The sequence below is a fragment of the Lactuca saligna genome, chromosome 9 (genome assembly GCF_052625555.1).
Source record: "Lactuca saligna cultivar CGN05327 chromosome 9, ASM5262555v1, whole genome shotgun sequence".
Lineage (NCBI taxonomy): Eukaryota > Viridiplantae > Streptophyta > Magnoliopsida > Asterales > Asteraceae > Lactuca > Lactuca saligna.
The window spans coordinates 12,863,349-12,888,729 of NC_136425.1; the positions used below are offsets into that span (position 1 = coordinate 12,863,349).

Genomic DNA, 25,381 nt, shown 5'->3' on the forward strand with positions numbered 1-25,381 from the left:
AGATCAGGGAGGTGTCAGATAGGGAAGTTAAGGGGTGGTAATTTACTAAATAATTATTTTAGTAGATTAATGATAAAAAAAACCAATAAAAAACAGAAGGGCAATATAGTCTTTGTATATCTAGCAGAGAGTAAGCTTGTAACAAAACCAAACTATAGGAACGGTTAGAACTAAAAAAATAAATTAGAAACTAAACACACAAATTAATCTAAATCATAAGGACGATGCTTGTAATTTACTCTTTTGAATTAATATTATGTATTGACTTTAGGTTGGGTATTTTGAAACTAAAAAAATAAAAGTTATAAACTAAACACACAAATTAACCTAAACCATCTATTTTGAATTAATATTATGTATTGACTTTAGGTTGGGATTTTGCTATTCTTGATATAAAAATCAAGTTTATATTGTCACCGAGTTGGAAGAAGAATTTGCTAGATTTGCCGTCGAATTCGGCTAACGCCGTCAATCGTGTGTTATTGACCAACTCCACGTCTACCTACCCCCTTCCAGCCATCTATCCTCTATATAATAACCTTTCTCCCCACCAGACTCATAACTACAAAATTGCCTGATAAACACCAACACCATTCACCGGCATCGGCCACCAAGAACCACCATGGATCTTCTCCTCCTAGAGAAAGCCCTCATAGCTCTGTTTGCAGCTATTATTGGCGCAATCTTTATCTCTAAGCTACGTGGCAAGAAATTCAAACTTCCTCCGGGACCCATTCCAGTTCCCATTTTTGGTAACTGGCTCCAAGTTGGTGATGATCTCAATCACCGGAACTTAACTGATCTAGCCAAAAAATTCGGTGAGATCTTCCTCCTTCGCATGGGACAGCGCAACCTCGTTGTAGTGTCGTCGCCTGACCTCGCCAAAGAGGTACTCCATACCCAGGGCGTTGAGTTCGGGTCTCGAACACGAAACGTCGTGTTCGATATATTCACCGGAAAAGGGCAGGACATGGTGTTTACAGTCTACGGCGAGCACTGGCGCAAGATGCGACGGATCATGACGGTGCCGTTCTTCACCAACAAAGTGGTGCAGCAGTACAGGCACGGATGGGAGGCTGAGGCGGCTGCGGTTGTGGAGGATGTGAAGAAGAATCCAGCGTCTGCGACGGAAGGTATTGTGATCAGGAGACGGCTACAGCTCATGATGTACAACAACATGTTTAGAATCATGTTCGATAGGAGATTCGAAAGCGAAGATGATCCGTTGTTTTTGAAGCTGAAAGCATTGAATGGTGAGAGGAGTCGATTGGCACAGAGCTTCGAGTATAACTATGGCGATTTCATCCCTATTTTGAGGCCGTTTTTGAGAAGCTATTTGAAATTGTGTAAGGAAGTGAAAGAGAAAAGGCTTCAGCTCTTCAAGGACTACTTTGTTGATGAAAGGAAGTAAGTATTTCTTCTTCTTCGACTCTAATTGCTTCGTGATTTGGTCACTTTCAGAATTCAAGAACCCACATGACACATCTTTGATGGAATTTAATATTACAGATTCAAACACTCAATGATTCCATTTCGAGAGATTTGATATTCAATTCTTTTCAAACACTGATTCTAAATTTCTAATCCAAACTAGCATGATTCAATTACGGATCCTTTGATTATTAATTGCTTGTGGCATAGATTCTGTCATCTAGACTCGTGGAGCTAATTAGTGCTCAATTTTTGTGGGTAATACAGGAAACTTGGAAGCTCGAAGAAATTGGACAACAATCAACTGAAATGCGCCATTGATCACATTCTTGAAGCTAAGGACAAGGGAGAGATTAACGAAGACAATGTTCTTTACATTGTTGAAAACATCAATGTTGCTGGTATGCCTATTTAGTCTCTTAGTCTCTTTCATCACCTGAATGTCATAATTATAAACATTAAACATTAATTTATCGGAAAAACTTTAGTTCAACTTTCTAAAACCTTCTATTAACAGATATCATGGTAAAGAAAAAATATTTCACTACAGTAATATTTCTTTTTTCGAATTAATAACTAAATAAAAGATCGTGGATATATTAAATTATTAATTAGCCCATTTTAAACGACTCTTTTATACTTTTTGTTTTAGTCGACTTTTTTATAATACGAAGTTAACTCGAATCAAATTGTCACTTTTAAAGTGTCCCCATTTACAGAAAGTTTATGGCTTTTATTGACAACTTTTACAGATGCGACATAAATAAACGTCAACATCGGAGTTAATGATACATATATTTTATTTTATTATTACAAGTGGTCTTGTACCGAATACATCTTGAAAGCCGTGTCATATTGAAGTGGATCCAATCTTGGATTCCACCTTCACTATTTCATATTAAAAGTCAAAATCAAAATTCTTCAAAATTCATCTTTAATTTACTTCACCATTTTGTTTATAAAACAGCAATCGAAACAACTCTATGGTCAATCGAATGGGGAATCGCCGAGCTCGTGAACCACCCTGACATTCAGTCAAAGCTCAGGCACGAGCTCGATACGAAACTCGGGCCCGGTGTTCAGATCACCGAGCCTGATGTTCAGAACCTCCCTTACCTCCAAGCAGTCGTCAAAGAAACCCTACGTCTCCGCATGGCGATCCCACTCCTGGTCCCACACATGAACCTCCACGATGCCAAGCTGGCGGGCCATGACATCCCGGCCGAGAGCAAGATCTTGGTCAACGCGTGGTGGCTAGCCAACAACCCTGAGCAATGGAAAAAGCCCGAGGAGTTTAGGCCCGAGAGGTTTTTGGAAGAGGAAGCAAAGGTTGAGGCTAATGGGAATGATTTCAGATACTTGCCTTTTGGAGTTGGGCGTCGGAGTTGTCCTGGGATTATACTGGCGTTACCGATTCTTGGTATTACAATCGGGCGTTTGATACAAAACTTTGAGTTGTTGCCACCACCGGGACAGACTAAGATTGATACGAGTGAGAAAGGGGGACAATTTAGTTTGCATATCTTGAAGCACTCGACTGTCGTTGCTAAGCCAAGGTCCTTTTAATGAATTTTGTTTATGTTTTTTTGTTTTGTTAACCACGTGTTAGAGTGTTGTTGTGTGATGTGGAGATTTTGAATTTGATTTGTATATCGTTTTCTTTACTTTGTACTTGTAATCATGATATACTAATAAGTCGTCACACACACGTTTTTTGTATTCGGGGTTGTCACAAACACTTGAAAAATGAGAAACGTTGATAACAAGGAAATGTGTGAAATGAGTGGGTCGAAGAAAATGGGTTTGACCGGATGATCATGTTACGTATAACAATTGGTACAAGAAAATTCTATAATAACCCGATTTGTTATTATTAAGAGCGCAAAATCATGGTGTTATTATTTTATAAAACCATTTTATGTTATGATCATTAAAGCGTTAACAATAGGAATTTTTTTACTCCAAAAAACTCCTAAAACTTGAAAAGGCTATTTGAAGAGTTTTTTCAAACAAAACTTTTTCAATGAGTTTGTTAATTAATACAGTATGTTTTTGGTATAAGCTTTTCTGAAGATTCAGTAGCTTCCATAGGTTTCAAACAAATTACCACTTAAACAAGAGTCCTTAAATAATTAGTTGAAAAAGCTCGGCTAGTGTGGTTATAAAATGAACTATTTTATTTTAAACTTTTTTCTCATCAAAAAACTTTATTAAAAATCTCTTTTTATTACCAACGTATTTTCATTAATTACTTAAAAAAGCACTATAATATTTTTAGTGAACTAAAACTCTTATATTTTTTGAAGTTCTTATTTAACATTGCTGACATCAGAAAAACATAATCTATTTTTATTAATCTATTAAAAAAAACCATTATATATATATATATATATATATATATATATATATATATATATATATATATATATATGTATTTAAACTTTTATATTTTTTTTTGAAATTTTTTAATCTAATGAATTGTAATAATCAAAACGTTGAAAATCGATTACCTAGCATTTTCGGCTATCTAGGATTACCGAGCTCAATGCCTTAAATAATATATTTTAAAAAAATATAAAAACTTTAACGTACAAAAAGAAAATATAATAACATTTTTTAAAGACTTTTATACAAAATATATTGCTTTTATAAGATTTTCCTTTAGATGCTCTCTTACCTAGAATATTTTAGAAAAAAGTCAACTCTTGTCCTCCTATAAATTAAAAACCCAAATGAATTTATTTTAAAGTAAATTACACAAAATCCTATGCGTTGAAAATGAAAACCATTATGAATTTATTTAGATTAAATTATACAAATGGTTCTTATGGTTTGAAATAATTTGTATATTTGGTTTCCAATTTATTTTTTAACTTTGAAGATTCTTAAAGTTTGTTTTGTTACGCGTTTGGTCCATGTTTTATCTAAAAAAACTATTTGCTGTTGATTTTTTAATTTATTTAAATAAGATGAGGTAAGTACGGTAAGGTAAGGTGAAGTGAAAGTGGGGATGGATGAGTGTTTATTTCAATAAATTAAAAAATCAAGGACAAAATAATCTTTTTAGGTAAGACAGAGACCAAACGTGCATCAAAAACAAATAGTATGCACCTTCCAAGTAGGAGTGCAAACGAGCCGAACCGAGCCCGAGCTTGGTCAGGCTCGGTTCGGGCTCGTTTAAGTTATATGAGGCTCGAGCGCGAGCTCGACTCGTTCGAGCTTTCTTATACTGAGCTCGGCTCGAGCTCGTAAAGAATTATACAAGCTCGGCTCGGGCTCGGGCTCGACTCGTTTTTTATCTGATGTGTCTAAATAAGCTTAAGCTCCGCTCGAGCTCGTTAAGAAGCTCGTTTACTAATACCCTAAATTCATAATTCCCCTAATATGTTTCTATTTTAATATATATATATATATATATATATATATATATATATATATATATATATATATATATATATATTAAATTAGATTATATAAAGGTTCGTTTAGGCTCGGGAGCCTAATCGAGCTTAATGACATAGGCTTGAGCTCGAACTCGTTTAATAAAAGATCTTAATATTATTTATTATTTTTTATTTACTTTTCCAACGGTAGATTAGTTTCTGGACACATGTACGTATTTGGGATTTTACCGTCTCTATTACCCAATAAGAAGTTGATTGGTGACGGCTGACTCTTAACATGATATCCCACCGCTCATAACCCTATATCCGTTGATCAATGTCTCTACCGGTTACTTCCTTTTCCTCCTCCTCCACCTTCTCTCTTCTATCGTCTTTGGTCGATTTGATTTCCATCCAAAGATATATCCATGACCGCTTCTTGGAGCTCCCTCTTTCACAGGAGAATCGTCGGCATCGACCTCTGCTACCGTCATCACAGGTAATCGCTGGAACCCCAAAACTTGCAACCCAACTACCGTCATCACAGTTAGCATTTCCATTAGCCTGCTCTTCCTCTACATGTTCTTCATCTTTTACGTAGATTTCTAATTATATGTTCTTCCGTCTTCTCGCGTAATTAGCCTGCGATCTTGAAGAATGTTGTGATTAAATAATAATTACGCAAATATTAGGTGGATATAACTCCAATTTCTACTTTTCAATTTGATTTTTTGGATTGGTATATAAAGTTATAGGGTTCGTGAGCCGATGACGACCTAGCTAGGTTCAGGGGAGACGTCGTTGTTTCAAGGACACATGGTTTGATCTATCTTTGTCATTTTGATTAGGTCCCAAAGCTCTTCCATGTTTCCAGATTTGAGGTTCGATCTATCTTGCCGTGAATCAAACCCAAAACCTTTTTAAATAACTTTATTGTAATTTAAATATCTTTATTATGTTTCAGATTGATGAAGAAATTGAAGGTTTGGGGAGAATTTTTTTCAGACCTAAAGGAGAAAACTGCAAATGTAAACAAAATCGGGAACCCTATCAATGTTGGATCTTACTCCTTGCTAAGACCACTCTTGGCTTAGTTTCAAGTTGCTCACAAAAACAGATCCCATAGAAAAACATCATGATTTATGACACAGGTTGTGTACCCAAGCGCTTAGAAAAACAAGTATTTATGTCAATATAATCAAGAACTGTTTAATTCATGGTTTTGATTCTTACCTTTCTATTATGTTGCAGAATTATAAAGCTCTTTTTGGATTAGTTATACAAGTCCGTTCATTCATCCCACCAACTATTAAAAAGCGGAGAATCAAAATACATATGGAACAACAATTGGAGAGCATGAGCAGTTTGTAGAGCTACTCCACTTTCTCCTATCACTACCACTCAATTCATGACCAACAAAGTTTATTTGAGTAATGGATTTCAAAATTAAACAATCTTACTGAAATAAATGTCATTTAAATTGTATTGGAGATTGTTGAAATCAAAAACTTAGAAGTGGCTTATAAGAAAAAAGTTGGGGTCTTTTCAAGTAAGGCACAACCTGATGGAATCTTTGAGAGTAAAAAGAAAGTTAATATCAAGTTTGAATTTGGGAAAAAAGAGGTTTCTACATCCAGGTGTGAGCCTATTGGATCTCTTTTCTTTAAACCTATTCCTAAATTACTATCATCCAAATCACGTGAAACTCTCGGTTAGCGTTTAATGTTTCTGGAAGACATTTTTACCCCTACCTTTAAATTGCTTATATATGTGTGCAAATAAAGTAAGGAAAGTATGTTACTATTTCTTGCAGGCTGTTGTAGGTATTGCTGCATCCGACAAACATTTTGGCATATGAAGGTGGTATTCAAATACTTGAGCATCAGTATGTTGTTGGACGTCTTGCCATCTTTTCTTTTTGGTTTATCATTGCAATTCATTACTTGTTTTCTTTCTTTATGATCTGTCATAATGTGCATAAATGGATTGTGCTAATATATGTTGCATGTATCTTTTAATCTGCAGACTGCTGATTGCATATCAAGGTGGGTTGACAATTTTATGAGTTGTGGGTGTGATCAATTTTCTATATATGGGTTTTATTTTTCAAATTAATAAAAAAAATATATTTTGTATTCATTTTTACACAAGGTATTGACAACATCACATTATCCAAGTACAATAAAATCTAATTGTCACTTAAACAAATCATTAAAAAAATAAAAAATATAAATAAATAAAAAAAATAAATATAAAAATAAACTCCTAACCCATGCAAAACATGGGTCTCTTCCTTAGTTGACATGATTTTCTTTAAGGGCTTAGAAAACACTATAATTTTATTGCAGTTAGATTTAAGCTAGACTTGTCCCGGAGGTTGGGCAATAAGGACAGCCATCATTAGCCCATCTTTTATTGAGTTCCAAAATTTTTAAGGAATTCATTATATATATATATATATATATATATATATATATATATATATATATATATATATATAAAGACTTTTTTAAAGGCTTTTTTTTTTCTATCATCCCTTACTCAAAATATATTTGAAACGACCATGATCTAAGCTAATGAACTTTATCAATTTTTAGTGGTAATATCTATTTTGCTTCATCGTGTACATATTGTTCATAAATTTCTTTTAACAAAATGTATTGTTGTATCAATAGACCAATTATAAGGAGTCAGATTACACATATATGTGTATTGCTTTGCATGTTTAAAAATATTTCATTTTTAGAGTTGAAAAAACTTATTGAATTTTGAAACATAATAGGTCGCTACGAATATGAAAATTATAATTTTGCTTATAGGACTGTTTCCAATCCAAATTTGGATCAGAGGTGAAATAGAAAAAAAATCTTACCACAAATATGAAAATTTTATATTTCCTTAATGGATCCGTTCCAAACCAAATTTGGGTTAGAAATACAATGGAAAAATAAAAGTTAACCTATAATCAACTTCTTCTAATCATCTTTTTCAGAAAACAATGCAATTTCAACCAATAAAAATATTTCAAACATTAATTAGGGTTGTCTAAATGGTAAAATAAAGTGTTTTTTTAGCCAACCCCAAAATAAAATTCCATGGACCATAATCCAAATTTCATGATTGGCTTCCCTTTGCGTAACAGCTCTTTTTGCTTCGCTTTGAAAACTGTACTGAAATTTTGAAGCAGAATAGACTGAGCTAAACCCATGCAAGGTTGTAGAGCTCACAAATCGGTATCTGTAAATTTGGATTTTGTAACTCACCTCGATATAGGATCGGGTATGGAGTAATCGGCCAACTCAGCGAGTTTTACAACATTGGACCCACGTAAGGGTTGAAAAAATCTTCTATAAGTTGAAGTACACTGAGAAAACATTCGAAAGGTTCAAGATAGACAAATAGAAGTCAATTGGGACTCCATCGGATAATAATTTCAAAGTTAGCTCATAACAATGTCCCTCTAATGTAAAGGAAAAACAAGAAATGAAGGAGTTATGTTAATATATTTGACACTTCATTGTGTCGATATCTCTATCGGCACTTGTTATCGATAATAATGTAAATTTTTTTGTGGGAGTTTAGTAAACTTAATGGTAATATATGTAAATAAAATATTTTTTGTGAAGTAATGATAAATTATTATCAATGTATGGTAATTTCCCCACTTTTTTTTTGTAATAAAGGTTTCTCCTGATTATTAATTCAAGAAACAGTACTCTAAAATTGTAGACGTCCCTTTTTTTGGAAGAACACTCTGCTTTTCGGAACTTCTGGTACCTGATATTCATCAACATATGTCATATGGTTATTTAGAAGCGTAACCAACCCCATACTAGTAATAATGACGCACCAGTTTTTGTCACCTCTCATGAGGACATTTAAAGACTTTAGGTTGCTAGGGATGTACTCCAATCCAAGTGAATGCATATACTCCATCCCTCGTGTAATCGTGTAATCCTTAGGGCAATTTTGCTTCTAGTATCCCAATCTAATGGATTGCTATTAATGTCATTTTCTCCTCATCGGGTATTAATGTAAATTAATAAACAATTAATTAGTTTTAACAAATAAAAGTAAAAACTTTTATTGTGTAAACTTGTCATCAAGATATTACCTTCGAAGTAGTTGTATAGTAGTAGTTTTTGGGTCCTCTAAGTAGTAATGCCTATGAGACTAGTGACGTTCGGGTGCCCAAACTTGGCTCTTTCTATATTCATTACTCGGTCATCGAAGTTTTGTTGAATTGACAATATGTGCTCAAGTTTATTTACCACTATTGTCAATACATGATCTATAACTACCGATACATTAACCCAGTAGAGCATATTCCCATTTGTAACACCCGTTCCTTAGGTACATTTCTTTGTGATTTTTAGAGTCAAATGGTTTGCCAATTCCTCATGGGGGGATGAATCGAGAGAATTTTGAATTAGAACTTTAGATTTTTGTTATCGCTCGGGTTAATGAATAGCCTTTTTCTTGGTGATTAATAGCCAAGGGAATAAAAGAAAGACTTATGACTTGTTGTCTAAATCATAACTTCAAACAGAACCCCATATCATTAAAAAAGCATGAGTCGTTATTAAAACATTATAAAGTTGATGATTCCCACCAAAAATTTGATCATCGGGTTGAAAAATTACTATATCCTATATTCAAAGGAAAGAAATGGATTCAAGTATAATGAGTAGGAATTTAAATCTTACACAATTAATGAAAATATGAATATTAATTCTGGAACGTGCCCGCCTATCTCTAAAAAATGATGGACATTTTTTTATGTATCAAATCATAGATATTTCATTGGTTCATAAAAGTAAGTACCAAAGTAATCAAAGATACCAAAACAAGAAAATGTTGCTAAAAATATAGACAAAAAGAATTATGATTTGCTTGTTCCTGAAAAAAAAAATTATCGTTTAGACGCCGTAGAGAATTAAGAATTCTCATTTCTTTAATTTGAATTTAAAGAATAACAGGATAACCTTTTGCGCCCATATGTTTTAATTTTAGGGTAAAGAGCTTGCTTGTTTTACGGGATCCGACACATGCAGCATAGCGAAAGAGCCTTCCATTCTTTTCGGCGTCATCCTTCCGCATTGGCGGCAAGTAGGGATGAGCAGTTTTTCCCAAATCCCGATCCCGTATCGGTACCGAACCGTACCGAATTTAAAAATATGAGACGGTACTTGGTACTCAAAATACATGAAATTCAGGAATCGGTACCGCCGATATCGGTACTAGTACCAAAAACCAGTACTAGTCCCGGTACCGGTATCGGTGATGTTAATTCGGTTCGGTACTCGGGATTGATTTTTGACCAAATTCGGTTTTCGGAAAATCGGGAACGGTACGGGTCGGTACCAGTTCCGTCCCATGCTCATCCCTAGCAGCGAGTGGAGTTCCACAATCCCATTCATCATTTTTGATCTACATAATCCAAATCCCATAGCACTGGCGACGTCTCCGACATAAATGCAAGGAGGATGTATAGCTTATATAGGATCTTGTGGAACAAGATTTGATTCTGCAAGCGGTTCGGCTGCCTTATGAGTCGGATGATTGCCTCTGCAAAATGTTAGAGGATCTAAGGGGGACCCTAGTTGTCTGAACGAGGCTATTGACCCGTATCTGACAAAAAGGGTAGCCACTTAGTTGAAGGCTATCTTAGAATAGGAAGAAAAAGATTGAAAAAACTGTCAATTATTTTGAGCCATTTCCAAACATAGGTATAACGATTGTTTCCTAATCTAGGTTTCAAATTTGTTTATTAAGAAAAAGCACACACGACCAAACCTATCAAACAAAATCATACCTCACTGGTGAAGAATCCGTATTTGAAATCAACAACCTAAAAACCCAAAAAACATGGGATGACCCAGATGTTGAAATTTCATGGGTAAACTTATGCAAGAAGATTCGACTACCCAGAAGAATGGAAAAGAATCAAGTCAGAATTCCTGATCCCCCCTCCCTTTACGAGCAGAGATTGAAGGCTCCAGTTCCATTGCTACTCTGAAGCTTTTGATCAACAAAAACACAACCCTAACATACGAAAAAAAATGGCGAGATGGTGTCGCAATTTTAGATACCTTCTTATCCTCGTTGTAATCTCTATATTCGCAGCATTCAAGGGTTATTTGGTTGGAGATTGGTTTCAAGATAGGTGTGATGGGTTTCAGTTTTGGGTTTAAAGGATTTGGAAAAAATTTTGGGGGTTCATGAATGGTTTATGGAAAATCAAGAAGAAAAGATTTAGGGTTCGTGAATAAATTCTAGGTTTGTGTATTTATCACTAAAGAAAAAAAAAACGGGTGTTTGTGTATTGAGAGAGAGAGAGATTTTCTTTTATTTTTTTTATATTTTTTTAGTTAGAAAATAATTAAATAACAAAAAGAAAAGCAAAAAACAAATGGAAAAGGGTAAATCCATCATTTTTAGATTTTTTAAACTGTTTTGAATTAAAACCGTAACAAAATGAAAACTTTTGGACTATACGTGCTACTCCAATTCTGTTTGGCGCAAAGTAGGAATTTTGGAAATACCATAAGGACCATTATTGCAATTTTGTCTTTTGTCAAATATATATAAATGAAAACTAATTACTACTTTTTTAGATCACTTTCCCTGATTAACTGACAATAAACCGGACTAAGCGACATCGGCTTTTTATATTCCAAAGGATTCAAATCTGGTACCAAAAGTCCCATGAGCGCGCTCGTCGTTCTGCGCCTCTCGAAGTTCAAAACTAACAGGATCGAGCAATTTGTAGTTCTCTCTAGGTAAGTTCTTTACTATCAATTGACGATCTCTATTTTCGTGGTTTCATCAATTTAGGAACGTTGATATTTGTATATTCATTGGATATTCGATCATCGAGATAAAACATCTAGTTTTGTAACAGAGCTAGTGATTTTGTAAGCATTCTGACATCGGATATGTTTATTAGGTGTGATTTTTATTTAAGTTCTAATTGTTCACAAATTTTTCTGTGCATTTGATATGGACAAAGTCACAAAGTCACATTCTACAAACACTGCGTGTGTCAATAAGATCAATTGACATTGTTGTTGCATGAATTATTTCTTCTTGATGCACTTGAGTTTGATGTTATGTTTACAAAAAACAATGGCTGGTGGACTCTGTAAACTAGAGGAACTTTTATAATTCTTATTCGTGCATGAAATCCAGAATTCCGGATATTTTACCTTTTGCTTCTTAGGATGAGTGACAACGTGATGTGATCGTCCAATTTTGGATTCAGTTGGCAGCTAGGTTTATTCAATTCGGAATAAAAGCTTTGGTTACACTCATCTTTCCCAATTCCTAAGACAGATGACCATTTTTTCCAGTTGTGGAAGGATTTGGTATTATCTTACATCGGATGCAGTAAGATAATAAACTTTGGAAGCTCTAGAAACCAACACATTTCACCATCTTAGACTAGTTACTTACGTATGAATAAGCTTAACTTGATTCCCAGGCGTTCTTGCATGTGAGTATGTCTTATTTTTTTATTTACTTGCATTTGTGCTGTTTCAGTTGTGTTATTTAGGGCCTGCACATTTGGCGATGTTACAATGGATGGGAGGATCAAGGCGGAAAGTCACAACTGTAAGTATCAGCCAACACATCACTTTCCCTTATAATTTTGACATGTCTTCAGTTTGTAAACTGGTTTGCAACTCATGATTCACAACAGATCCATTTTAACCCTTTGATATTTTTTGTTCAACTGTTCTGGACCTCTTATAGTGTATTAGTGCACAGAGTTTCTTAGAGCATCTTATCATGTTATTATGAGCTTCAGTTTCATCTCGATTTTTTTTATTGTAAGCTTGTTCGCAAGACTTTACCCGCACTAGCATGTTTTTAGACTTTTAGGTAATGAAACATCATTAATTTATGATACGCCCACACATCTAAGGCTTCCTATCTTGTGGCATGCTTAAACAGTTTTTATATGCAACTTATTGCTTTTGGTGGCTGGACAAAGGTATTACATCCAAGGTGACTACTAGCCATATATTGATTTGGGAGATAGTAGAGATTTAGGCATCCAAAGATGTTAAAAAATCATAATGACTTTGTCTGTGAACATATTGTTGGTTTAATCAAGATTATGTAAAAAATGTCCAAAGTACAACCATTGCCTCCGAATAGATTAATACGAAACTATGACTATACAAATAAGGACATGTGTGTGAGTGTGTGCCTATATGTGGTATATATCAAAGCCAACAATAAGTTTATGACAAATACAGAGCTGGATATTAGTTGCTGTTGCAATAGCTTTGATCCTTCAACATACTGATAATCATTTAGACTGCATCAAAATTTTGTTAGTAATATAGGGTGTATAATATGGTTGCATAACTTAAATTGGCATAGTATGCTTCTGATAATGAAGATTGTTCTGGTAAGCTCATGTTTCATTTCTATTGCTTACACTGAAAATCTTTTCTTGTTTCCTGAAATGTCCTGTTTGTGCTTAAATGAGGAAATTTTCAGTCAAGAAAGTCAACACAAAAGAGGTATGTTATGTCTTCCATTTGATTCTATAACAAGCTGGATGTCCTCAGAAGATATTGTGGGAAAGAATTATCAAGTAATATATTTTGTTGGTTCTTACCCTCAACCTACCAGGCAAAAACAATATTTTGAACAAAGAAAACGGCAACAGCAACAGCAAAATTCAAATGGCCTGGAGAGCTATTCTGATAAAAAGGCTCCATGCACACAATGTCCTGAAAACAATAGATCACTGGATATTCTCAGTCTGCTAAACTTATCAAAGAATGGCCAGGATTTCACTACCAGATTTCCAGAAGGTACTATTGTTGTGTTGTGGCTTTCTGCTAGTTTGTGCTCTCTTAATTGTTTGCAGCAGCCTTTTGAACTGTTATCCTGTTTCTGTGTCATTTTCCACCAAAATGTGCAACTTAGTGAAAACTGAAAAGCGCTGGACAATTTGATGTCTTTATCGAGATGCCTAGTGGTGCATCATACATCTTCAAGCAAGTTGGTTAAGAATCTTTTTGAAAATTTTAATTCATATTTTGATAAGTCTTATAATAAAAAAATAACATGATGTCGCTAAGCAATCAGCATATTGTGTATTAGTTTGTGAAATATGGAAAGTAAAACAAGACAACACAAAGTGAAAACAAAAGGAAGAAGTGTTCAGCACCTCTAGAACAGCAGAACACTGGTTTTGCATGTATGATATGACTTTTGATGTTGGTAGTGGTTACTAATTGTATTATTTGTTCTTCATGAAAACAAAAGGCAATAATTACAACACTATATATGACAGCAAAATTTATGGGAAGCTCTTTTAAGTTTGGGCATAAAAGTTTTGCTTCAAGTATGTCTTATTGATAAATGAATCTTTATACTGTTTATGACCTTGTAAGCTCAAGGAAGAGGAAGTTCAAATGGTCAACATACAACACAAAACTCTCAAACTGCACTTCAAATGGAAAATGAAAACATCTGTCCATCTGAAGATGTTGAAATCAGAGAAACAAGTACGTATTTCTGAACTATTCCCTACTATCACTCTTCCTTATTTGTAGACATCTCTTTTATTCTACCTGAATCCTCAATTGTGTGAGTTGTATCAGGAAATGTGTCCGATCACGTGGAGGAGGCAGGATGTCAACAGGAGTAAGTGGGATCTTGTACTTCATATTGTCCACCCCTGATATAAAGCCATGTTCAGTTATCATAGACTATTGATAATTTTAGTAAGCTGTATGCATCAGTCTCTTTTGGGGTGGAACAAATACATGGTCTGTACTCTGTAGTATGCTATTATGCTTTCATAGTGTGTATAGTTTACTGTCCATTGTACATTAAAGGTTACTGTTTTGTCTTGTGTATATCTGATGTCTTGATGCTTTTCAGGTTTTTATTTGATTTCTCTTCTAGTAATCATGATGCTCCAAAAGGGAACAATGAGAAAGATCCAATGAAGATGACTACAGACCGCAGTAAGTAGAAAATACTGAAGACATCGTTTCTCTTTTTACCAACTTTTCTTTCTCTTTAAAGTCAATGTCATAGATGGACTTTTAACATTGAGTGGTTATTGCAGCTATTATGTTTTAGACCCTTACCTTATAGAAAGCTCCTATTTTCATCTAATAAGTTTTGGGTTCTGCATTTCCTTGTTCGTCTTCCAGAGTTGTCTGTCGTTGATATGCTTGGTGATGATGGACAAAATAGCAGCTCAAGAGGAAATTTAGTACATGAGAACCATGTTGCATTTTCAGTTGAAGGTACATAATGGATTATGGCTCTGGACCTTAAGTGAGCCAAATGCTTTTGTGAAGCTTGCAATTGTTTAATTGTTTTCATGTTCATTTATGCATCTGAAGTAAGCTCTTTCCCAGCAGGTCTAGGAAAAGTGGAAATGGAAACTCCAGTTCATTCACCGCAACATCCTACAAGGTGTCAATTGGACTCAAAATCTTACTTATTAATAAGTTTCAATATTAAAGTTGAGAAGCAACTGAGAAATAATCATATATTTCATTATTGTTTTGCTTATGATCAAAGGTGAAACATCTGTTTAATCTGCTAAATTTTATAAATGGGGAACTTTAATAAATTGATACGTTACTTGGTTTCTATGAGGGCTTTTTAATTCCTCTTCTCAAATCTGTAGACAATTTTGATGACTCGTTATTCTTCAGTTGCCAATGAAGCTCATGAGTTCTTTTGTGTTACTTTTTCCACATATTTGTCACAGAAAATTCGCCTATGGATTCCCTGGACCTTCCAAAATTTTCAAGGGATCTTACACTTCCAAGAATCTTAATTGCAGTCTAGAGGACCAATTTCCTGAATTGGTAAGAGGTTCTTTATGGTGGCTGATTCCCACCTTTTATTTAGAGTCTCCTTGTTTAGCATCTTGGACTTGACTGGTAATCTTTTTTTTTTCTTCTCTTCTAATTTCACATATTTTACTAATCAATACTTGTAATTCCTGTTATCAATGCAGGATGATATGGCTGTTTGTGGTGACATTTCAACTGATGCCTGTTCTTTAGAACCCCCTCCTTATTTAGGAGAACTACACCGTAACTTGAAGCAGAAAACAATGGTTGATAAGGAATGCTTGTTGCATGATGCTGAAGATTTTTTAAGCAATGATGAATTTTATGATAGCAGGTTTAAATGGCATGGTAGATATCTCTTCACTCTTCCTCTACTACTTTTAGCATTAGGATGTTTAAGGTAACATGTTTCAATATCTTTTTCTGTGTGTGTGTATTGGTAATGACCCATTCTTCAATTCCCTGTTTTTTCCAGAAAAATCTAGCTTCTTGGATGAGAAATTTCTGGAAGATAATTGTACAGTATCATGGAAGAACTGGTCATGTGATTTGGATTATATGAGAAGTAGGAAGTGTGAAAAGTCAGACTTCTCTTTTGAAGGTGGTCATATGCAAAAAAGGAGGTCTATTTTCAACTGATACTTTTTATCTATCAAAGCTTTTCTTTATTCTAGTAAAATTCTTCACCGATGAGTCATATTTGCAGAGCTGGAGTGGACTCAGCAGGCTGCTTCAATGTTTCAGGTAATGATATTTACTAAGGGCATGTCAAATTAACATACTATTTCATCTCTGTGCACCTACCAGAATGCTACTTAGTACTTTTATACCAGAGGTCACCTATGGAAGAAAACTCTCTACCTTTGGGTGAAGGTTTACCACCCCCTTACCCCATTCCTATGGGAATAGGAATATTGTTGTTATGTCATTGTTCCATTAGGCCTTTGTTAAAAGTTGTAAAAATTATTATATCTTTTTCCCTTGCTTCATTTCTACTTCCTCTTGTTAATCAGGGTTATCTTCTCCATATAAGCACCAAATCAATCATCATTATGATTTCATGACATCTGACATGACACGGTATACTTTTTCTTCTAACTTCATATATGATATACTTTTAAACGTTTAACAAATATCAATAATGCCAGTTACCCAACTTAACTACAGGTGTAACTCCCAGTTTAGTGAAACGACCCATTCTTCAGATTGGCCTTCCTTCGCAACACCAGATGCAAGACACGATTTACACTTGTTGAGGTTAACATCTTCTGCACTATGCTTTTCATCTCTCATCTTATATGAATAATCTTTTTAAAAATTAAAACCATAATACTCACATTCACTTTATTATTTTGACCAATTTGTGTACAGCCAAGATTCATTCTTGTCCCATCCAGGTGACGATTTGAAACAATTGCATATTATACCAGTTACCTGATTTTGCTACAACTTGTTGATAACACAGTCATGCTTTTAAATTTAGCATGGCATGAAGGAACAAATAATCCATCATCTAACTTCAGAAGGCATGCAACTGATTCCAGAAGCCCTTTCAGTATGAAAAGTAATACATTTTCCGGGGGATTTGGCATGAAGAGTAATATTAACATGATGTCAGATTTTTCATCTCGAGAAGATGATTGGTTATTTGAAGAAAGACGCAATATTAAGAGTTATGATGGTTCTATCAAGGCATCTGAAACCCCAAACCATTGGACCGAAGAGCCGTTTGATTCAGATTTCAACTTGAAATTTTGCGTTGATGAACATGGTGGCAACTTTTTCTCAGATAAAGTTGCATTCTCCCAACAAGTTAGTCCTGTAAAAGAAGAATATGGACATGATCATCTTTTCAATGAAGAGAAAGATGACTCTAATATACAGATTCAGAAGAGTGTTAGCACACGAGAAAGTGAGTCAGTAACTCTACCAGCTGTCACCAGCACATTTCATCAGCATAAAGAGAATAGTCATGAATGCAATTACTCATCCTCAAAAAATGGCACATCAATAAACAACCTGGAATCTGAAGAATCACAAGTCAAAACTCCAGAAATAGAAATCACCCCAGCTCCAAATGCATTACTATCTCCAGAACCTTCAGAAGGGGGATCATCTTCTGTTGAGATGCCCCATTGTCATGGCTTAAACAAGTTAGTCATTATTCTTATGCTTCTTTTTTATATTTCTTTTCTTTTCTTTTCAAACAAATATAACAAACCATTGTGTCCTAAAATGGCTATATATGGCTTTCCAGATGCCCAGATGCGACACAAACTTCTCTCCAGACCCAAAATGAACATAAAGGTATAGATCCATTTTATGTCATTGTTGTGTTAAATGTTAATTAATTATCTGGTCTTTTATTAAATACAGAAACAGAGGATTCTGGACCAAACAGTTGCAAAGTCATGATGATTGGGAGATATGTTCTTCCACTTCTGTGAGTATCAGTATATATAGATACTGAAGAAAGCATCCAAAGTAGGTATGAATATGAATGATACTTCTCAATTCGCATGCAACTGAGGCTAATAAAATTCATAAAATACAACATAACTTTAGCTAAGCTAGTCCAATATGTTGCTATTACACATTGCTAGTAGCTTTTGAAATGACAGGAGCAGGACAAATTTAAACCAAGTATATCCAACACAATGTTAGCATAGATAGAAACTTTCAACCATTAGTGCCCATAGATACACATTAACTACAAATATTTTTCTCCAAGAGAAGAAACACAAGTTTAGTTACTCATTTTAGGCCCCAATGCAAAGCCTTCCCTTTATTGATCGCCTGAACTGCATGTGACATCTTAACTTCTTAACATCAGACTGTTTGAGGGGTTTAAGGATGAACTCTTGAGCACCTTCTTCCAAACACCTAATTCAAAACAGAAATGTCAAGCACATCCATACATCATAACCAAAATTTTAATTCATAATAAAGATCGATCAATGGTGGTTACTTCTCGATTCGAGTGGGGACATTCTCTGATGAGACTACAATCACCGGGATCTCTTTTATATCAGATGATTCCTGTTACAAAAATTAAGGTTTAATGTTACAAAAAAAAAAGCACTACTAGCTACTTATATAACAATGTTACAGAATGTTAATGTTATATTACCTTAACCTTTCTAAGGAGATCGTATCCTGTCATTCCTGGCATACAGTAATCCGTAACTACTAAATTTATCTTAGGTCCCTGCTTTTAATATCCATTTACCAAAAAATAAAAAATAAATCATTAATTTGGTAGGTGTGTTACGACAATGCATGTTATGAGAAATGTAAATTTAAGAATTGTGTCCATTAAGTAGTACTACAGTAACTTACTTTGTTCATATGAGTGTGTTCGTCTTCTCCTTGGCCTAAAAGCTCCAACGCCTTCTGCCCACTTTCTGCTGTAGTCACTGCCACATTGACAAAATGACTAGTAAATTCCTTGTAAGGCTTTCTTGATTTACACCTTTATTTTGTTTTTAAATAATATGGATGATGGATAGCAGATAACTTTTTTTTTTCTTTCGTAAGTGTTCAACCTTAAAAGATGTGAAGTCGGAATACTAGGTAGGTATGCGGTGATTCTCATGGACTCATATTCTACTTTCACAAAAAAGATCTCAAACATAAGCTTATCGTGTCCCCCAAAAACAGTTCATTTATTTTTAAATGCTACTTATTTCTGATGGACTAAATGTCAATAGCAACATATTTTTATTTATTTGTGTATAGTAATAGTAATATGCTATTTTTATTTCTTATGTTGGTAAAGGAGGGCTGCAAACATTGTGCTTATAATTTATGCTCTTATAAATCTGTATTTGGTAGAATATATGAAAATATAAGATTGTTAATTTCTTTTATTAGGCTTGGTTATATCCTTGTAAACTTTCATTATCATGTGTATATCCTTCTAAAACTTTAAATTATATGTATATCCTTATAAAACCTATATATATATATATATATATATATATATATATATATATATATATATATATATATATATATATATATATATATATTATTAAAAAATAAAAACACTATCTTTAAATTGATTTTTTATTATTAAAATAATAATTAACTTGTAATATTATAATATTACCATTCTTCCACATTGTTATTCTCAGCCTATTTACTTTATGAATCCTTATAAAATATTGACATCCATATTGAAATTAGTGTTTTTTTGGTCATTTACTTGTAATTATAACTAAAGAACCAAAGAATTAACAAAATTGTTTAGAAGAAAATAATTGGAGGCCTTGTAAATTGATTGTAAGAAATGAACTATATTGTTTAACAATGGATTAGGAATATACAATCAATGGATTTTGCTAATCGATTATGTAAAATATGAAATGATAGAATCATTTGTGGATAACTATATTGTGAATAAGATCGATTATGGGAAGAATTGCAATTATGTATTTTAGTAATTTAATTTAAAAATATTGTTTTTAGTTTATATATATATATATATATATATATATATATATATATATATATATATATATATATATATATATGTGTGTGTGTGTGTGTGAGAGTGAGTGAATTTATAGCTTTTATAAGGATACATATGTAACTTGAAATTTTACAAGGGTGTAGACTTAATTATGAAAGTTTATAAGGATATGGATGAATCTTTTTAAAAAAAGAAAATATATGTTACAATAAACAAATTGATAAAAAAAAATGATATGTTTAATCCAATTTTAATTATTAAAAGGACTAATACAGTAAACATGATTCATAAATCTTGGGTATGTATTTTGGGTTGTGGCATATAGCTAAGGCTGAAATGTGTTAGTTTTGCTAATGAAAATTTGGTGTTATATAGACGCCATATAAGCTTTTATCATCATTGTCAATATTTGTCTATAAATAATATAGGTGTTGTTTGTTTTCGAAGTGATTAAATGTCTTGTTTTTTTTTTCAAGTTTGCGAAAGAACACGTGTACTTGTGAAACGTCTACCCGCTAGAAAGGAAAAATGTTCAAAAAATACTTTTGTAGAAAAACACGGGGCCATAGTGTTATTGTTATCTAACAATACAAAGAAAAATGTTAAATGAAAGTATCAGTTAAATATGTTTATTCGTATCTCCCTTATTGGTTAGCAAGTATTACAAATGAAAACTCATTTGACATGTACACCTTTCAAAATTATCGATGGCAACAAAAACTCTAAAGAGACGGCAATTACCGGCGGCAATACATGCTATGTCATGTTACCGGTGGTGATTGCCACACCGTGCAGCTCAACCATATATATACAGGTGTGGGCGTGTGGCAATACCTTTTAAAAAAATGAAAAAAATGTGTATAATAGATATATTTTGTTTTTTAGAATGAGCAAATAAATATAATATATAAAAAGGGGTTTTCTATAAGCACCTTCTATATTTTCCGATCCCACCCTGATTTGATTTTTTGTCTTTTGTTTTGTTTTGTTTTGTTTTTTAATTCATTTTTTAATTATTATTATTATTATTATTATTATTATTATTATTGTTAAAAATTTCGCACAAAATTTTAACATTTGGACGACATTATAAATTCGAATGGCTATATAAAATCGGATTTAAATATTTTTTATATTTTAATATTAATATCATTATTGTTATTATTATTATAAATTTCGAACAAAACTTTATAAATCAGACATTATAAATTCGAACGACTATATAAAATCAAAACAAAAACAAAGTTTATCCCTATTAACTACAAATATTAATTGGTACGGTATTATAATTGTGTAGTGCGTTATGCAAATTGAAAACATTTGATCGACCACTATACAATGTTTTCCATGCAAACGAATGTTCTGATCCGTAAATAATAGGAACAAGCTTTGCTTTTGTTCCGATTTTATATAAGTATTCGAATTTATAAAGTCCGATTTATAAAATGTTATTCGAAATTTATAACAATAATAACAATAATAATATTAAAATATAAAAAATATTTAAAAACCGATTTTATATAACCGTTCAAATTTATAATGTCGTCCGATTGTTAAATTTTTTTGCTAAATTTATAATAATAATAATAATAATAATAATTTGTGTTAAAAAAATGATATCAAATCAAATATCAAAAATTTGATTTGATTGATTTTAGGGTAAATATAGATAATGGATACTTATAGGGGTTTATATAAGTATCCCTTTCATTTTTCAATTTCACTCCCTCTGATTTGATTTTTTTTGTTTTTTGTTATTTTTTTTTGTTTTTAATTTATTATTATTATTATTATTATTTTAATATTAATATTAATAATAATATTGTTATTATTATCATAAATTTGGAACAAAATATTATAATTCGGACGGCGTTATAAAAATCGAACGGCTATATAAAATCGGTTTTTAATCATTTTTTATTTTATATACCATCAGGTGGTATTCGATAGAAAGACGTGATCTAAAAGAAAGATATTTGTGAAAGTCCAAAGATTTTGGAAGTAATCAATTTATGAGGTTGAAGTTTAAGAACCTTAGGCAATTATAATGTAAATATGATACAAACCGATATAATATTATGGAGTTAGATACCTAAACTTATATAAGGTTGTTAGGTATATTCACTTTACCTATATATATATATATATATATATATATATATATATATATATATATATATATATATATATATATATAATGTCAAATCAAATGTTAAAAAAACACAAAAAAAAAATAATGAAAAATTAAAATCAAATGTCAAAAAAATTGATTAGATTGAATTTACAAGGGATAAATTTGATTAGAGGGAAGGTTTTCTATAAATATCAGCACCCTTTTCCAATTTCACCCCTCCCTTAGCCGACCCTACGTATATAAGAAATGTGTTATAATAGATGCGAGCCTTTGACCCTCAAACAGAGTCCAGATATGATGGATGAGGCTAAGCTTAGCTTTTGGATACCCGTAGGCTAGGAGGTCAGAGTTCAAGAATCTTCTCCTGTACTTTTTTAAAAGAATACCAAATTGAATCTTGCTGTTACAATATTAACGTACACCTATTAACTTATCAAATAATAAAATAAATACGACAGTAAAAATTAACCTCAACTACATCTACATAGCGTATTATTTAAATTCTAACCAATGACATGTTAGACTCTCATGAAAAAAATACATGCTATATTCTTCCAAAACAAAGGTGTAAAACATGATTTGAAAGCGGCCATTGTCCTATTAACGAAAGGTACATAGGAAGAAATTTGGTGGTCGATGCCAGATGGTACTATCTATGGTAAAGCCAGGTCTTTCCTTCCACTTTTGTCACTTTTCGTATATTACAAATCTTCCCAATTCTTTTCATACTAACTGTGTGGCTCTACAATCAAAACCGTACCTTTTTAAATAATTAATGTGCATTTTAAATATTTTATGCTTAAATAATGAGCTTTATTTACAGAGAATTTGAAGTTATCATCCCCCCAAGGAGGGTGGGGCCTACTTTTTAGCTTCTGAATGGATAAGATTTGTGTGTTTTCCTAGTTCCTACCCTTTCCAGCCTGGATCTATCTATATACCAAAACAAAATATAACTATGTACATTTTAAGTTTAGGTGGTTTTTCGTTACTTTATGGCTACATAATACATTATTCGTGTAGTTATTTAGTATTTTTTTTTTTTTAAAAAAAAACTGCTACATCCCTCTAACACCGTTTGTAAGGTAAGAATGAGAACCATTTTGCCAAAACACGTTACAACTTATTCAAGATGAGCATACGATAAATGACGGTAATGACGGATATATAATAAAAGCTACAAATAATCTTCTGTGATTTAAGAAAATATATTCTTTTAGAGGTAAATTAGAGAGATGCGATGTTAACATATAGATTAATTGTAGATTTGTAGTATATATATCATAAAATAAATGCCTAGATGGGACAATCTACTTAATCATTTTATATTACTATTGAGACGATATTTTGGTTTTTTTTTTAATGTTTGTATTTTCTAATACTTCAAACAAACAAAATCAAAATATTTAGCTAAAAATAAAACATAATCAACAAAATGTATATAATCTCTTAAATAGTGTTTTTTATACAATATTTGTTTACAATCCAAGTATCCCAATAGAGCGGATGAAATATATATGGATAAACTCAACTTATTTTGGGCCAAAATTTGATAATTTTCAATTAGTCAAGTAACTTGCATGGATACATTATTTAAAAAAAAAAAAAAAAAAAAAAAAAAAGTTATTGAGTTTAAGGGTTGGATTGGATCGGATCCAATTCTTAAATAAAAATTTATAAAATTGTTAAGGTGAAGAGTAGTAGGTCAAATTCAATATAATAATACTAATAACCATGTGAGTACTAAAACCTCAGATCTAATCCAATGTACCTAGTGGTTAAATGAAAAAAAACTCAAAATATTATATACAAAATGACAGCAAATACAATATAATACCTTTACATGCAGAGTTGGTAAAAAGCTTTTCCATGATTTTACGATCAATCAAGCTATCATCCACAACCAAAACATGTGGCCTTTCTTCTTCTTCTTTCATTCCGACTGTTGTTGATGAAGAATCCATGGAGAAATCACACACTCACTGTGTGTTTTTTTTTATGTTTCAGTGTAAAACAATCAAAACCCAGGAAGACAATAAAAGGAGATATGTAGACAGAGAGATAGAATATAAATGCCAAAAGAGGGAAGAAAAGTCAATGTGTGTGTTTTGGTGAAAAGAAAAGAGTGTGTGTGTGTGTGTGAATCGAAGAGAAATGATAAAAGGAGAGAGTGTAGAAGACTAGAGGGAGGGGTGGTGATGAAATCGGGGGACAGATATTTGGAGATCTTTTTGGGTGATTGGGATACGATTACGATTTGCAGAGGAACCTGCACAGAGTCAAACAGAGTAGACACACAGAAACTCACATCAGAGGTGTTGTTACCAAAATACATTTTGATTCGATACCCCTACTATACTTATTTCCTCAAGTATTGTACGTTGTGAAAAGGTCGTCTGTCTCCGTATTCTGGAAATCAATAAATTTGCTTGGTCCCTGTAAAATAATAGGCACACACCACACTCAAACATAGCTACAAGCATGTCTAATATATATATAACCTATTTTAATTTAATACGTAAATCTTGCAAAGTTTAGTGTACGTTTGAGTCTTATGGGTTTTATTTATCATATTTGATCGTTGATCACGTAGGATAGGCTCCACAATAAAGATACGGTATACCTTCAAACATAAAAAAAAGACAAAATTACATAAATGGTCCTCATGGTTGATAAAATCGACCAATCATGGTCCTTATAACGAATTCTTTACACATATGGTCCCTGCGGTTTCAAAAACTTGCAAACACGGTTCTTTTGACTAACGGTGTTAACTTTTTCAGTTAAGTCCTATGTGAAATGACATATTTGCCCTTCATGCATAAGGACGCTTTATGTAACATATTTCTACCATAGGGACCATTTATGTAATTTTCTCTTTTATTTATTTTAATTATATATTTAAGTATATAGATTTGTTTAAATTTACTGTTTAATATATATATATATATATGCTAAGATTTTTTAATGATTTGCTCAAATTATTTTTTCTAATCATTATGACATTTTCTTCAAGTAAATTTATTAATGTTTTTTATTTTGACGTTTTATTCGAATATTATTTATTTATTTATTAGTATGTTTATATTTGTTAAAGGATTTCACGACTATTGTA

General features: G+C 32.6%; 3 protein-coding genes and 1 long non-coding RNA gene across 7 annotated transcripts; 3 read left to right on the forward strand and 1 right to left on the reverse strand.

Moving 5' to 3' along the window:
• Nucleotides 1–546: 546 nt before the first annotated feature.
• LOC145015255 (trans-cinnamate 4-monooxygenase) lies at nt 547–3,150 on the forward strand. The gene is made up of 3 exons (XM_078973709.1): nt 547–1,407; nt 1,699–1,832; nt 2,399–3,150. The coding sequence occupies exons 1-3, from the start codon at nt 623–625 to the stop codon at nt 2,995–2,997; spliced, it is 1,518 nt and encodes a 505-aa protein (XP_078829835.1). The 5' UTR covers nt 547–622; the 3' UTR covers nt 2,998–3,150.
• Nucleotides 3,151–5,101: 1,951 nt separating this feature from the next.
• LOC145018346 (uncharacterized) lies at nt 5,102–6,953 on the forward strand. Of its 3 annotated transcripts, none has more exons than XR_013666964.1 (5): nt 5,102–5,313; nt 5,564–5,695; nt 5,779–5,965; nt 6,066–6,699; nt 6,840–6,953. It is a non-coding gene; the product is annotated as an uncharacterized LOC145018346 (long non-coding RNA). The 3 variants fall into 3 exon arrangements; XR_013666965.1 differs by having other exon boundaries at nt 6,066–6,674; XR_013666963.1 differs by having other exon boundaries at nt 5,106–5,313; nt 6,066–6,883.
• Nucleotides 6,954–11,455: 4,502 nt separating this feature from the next.
• On the forward strand, nt 11,456–18,249 carry LOC145015796 (uncharacterized). Its single transcript, XM_078974270.1, has 19 exons — nt 11,456–11,596; nt 12,357–12,428; nt 13,326–13,348; nt 13,461–13,645; nt 14,231–14,344; nt 14,441–14,483; nt 14,724–14,809; nt 15,002–15,097; nt 15,215–15,269; nt 15,571–15,670; nt 15,823–16,006; nt 16,134–16,281; nt 16,365–16,402; nt 16,672–16,738; nt 16,826–16,915; nt 17,030–17,055; nt 17,142–17,811; nt 17,916–17,965; nt 18,035–18,249. The coding sequence occupies exons 2-19, from the start codon at nt 12,387–12,389 to the stop codon at nt 18,103–18,105; spliced, it is 2,088 nt and encodes a 695-aa protein (XP_078830396.1). The 5' UTR covers nt 11,456–11,596; nt 12,357–12,386; the 3' UTR covers nt 18,106–18,249.
• On the reverse strand, nt 18,150–24,340 carry LOC145015797 (two-component response regulator ARR17-like). Of its 2 annotated transcripts, none has more exons than XM_078974272.1 (5): nt 24,104–24,340; nt 18,998–19,074; nt 18,789–18,866; nt 18,627–18,697; nt 18,150–18,541 (listed from the first exon to the last, which is right to left on the reverse strand). In XM_078974272.1, exons 1-5 carry the CDS (start codon nt 24,228–24,230, stop codon nt 18,418–18,420), a joined length of 477 nt encoding a protein of 158 aa, XP_078830398.1. In that variant the 5' UTR covers nt 24,231–24,340; the 3' UTR covers nt 18,150–18,417. The 2 variants fall into 2 exon arrangements, with proteins under 2 accessions (XP_078830398.1, XP_078830397.1); XM_078974271.1 differs by having other exon boundaries at nt 18,789–18,869.
• Between the last annotated feature and the right edge of the window lie 1,041 nt (nt 24,341–25,381).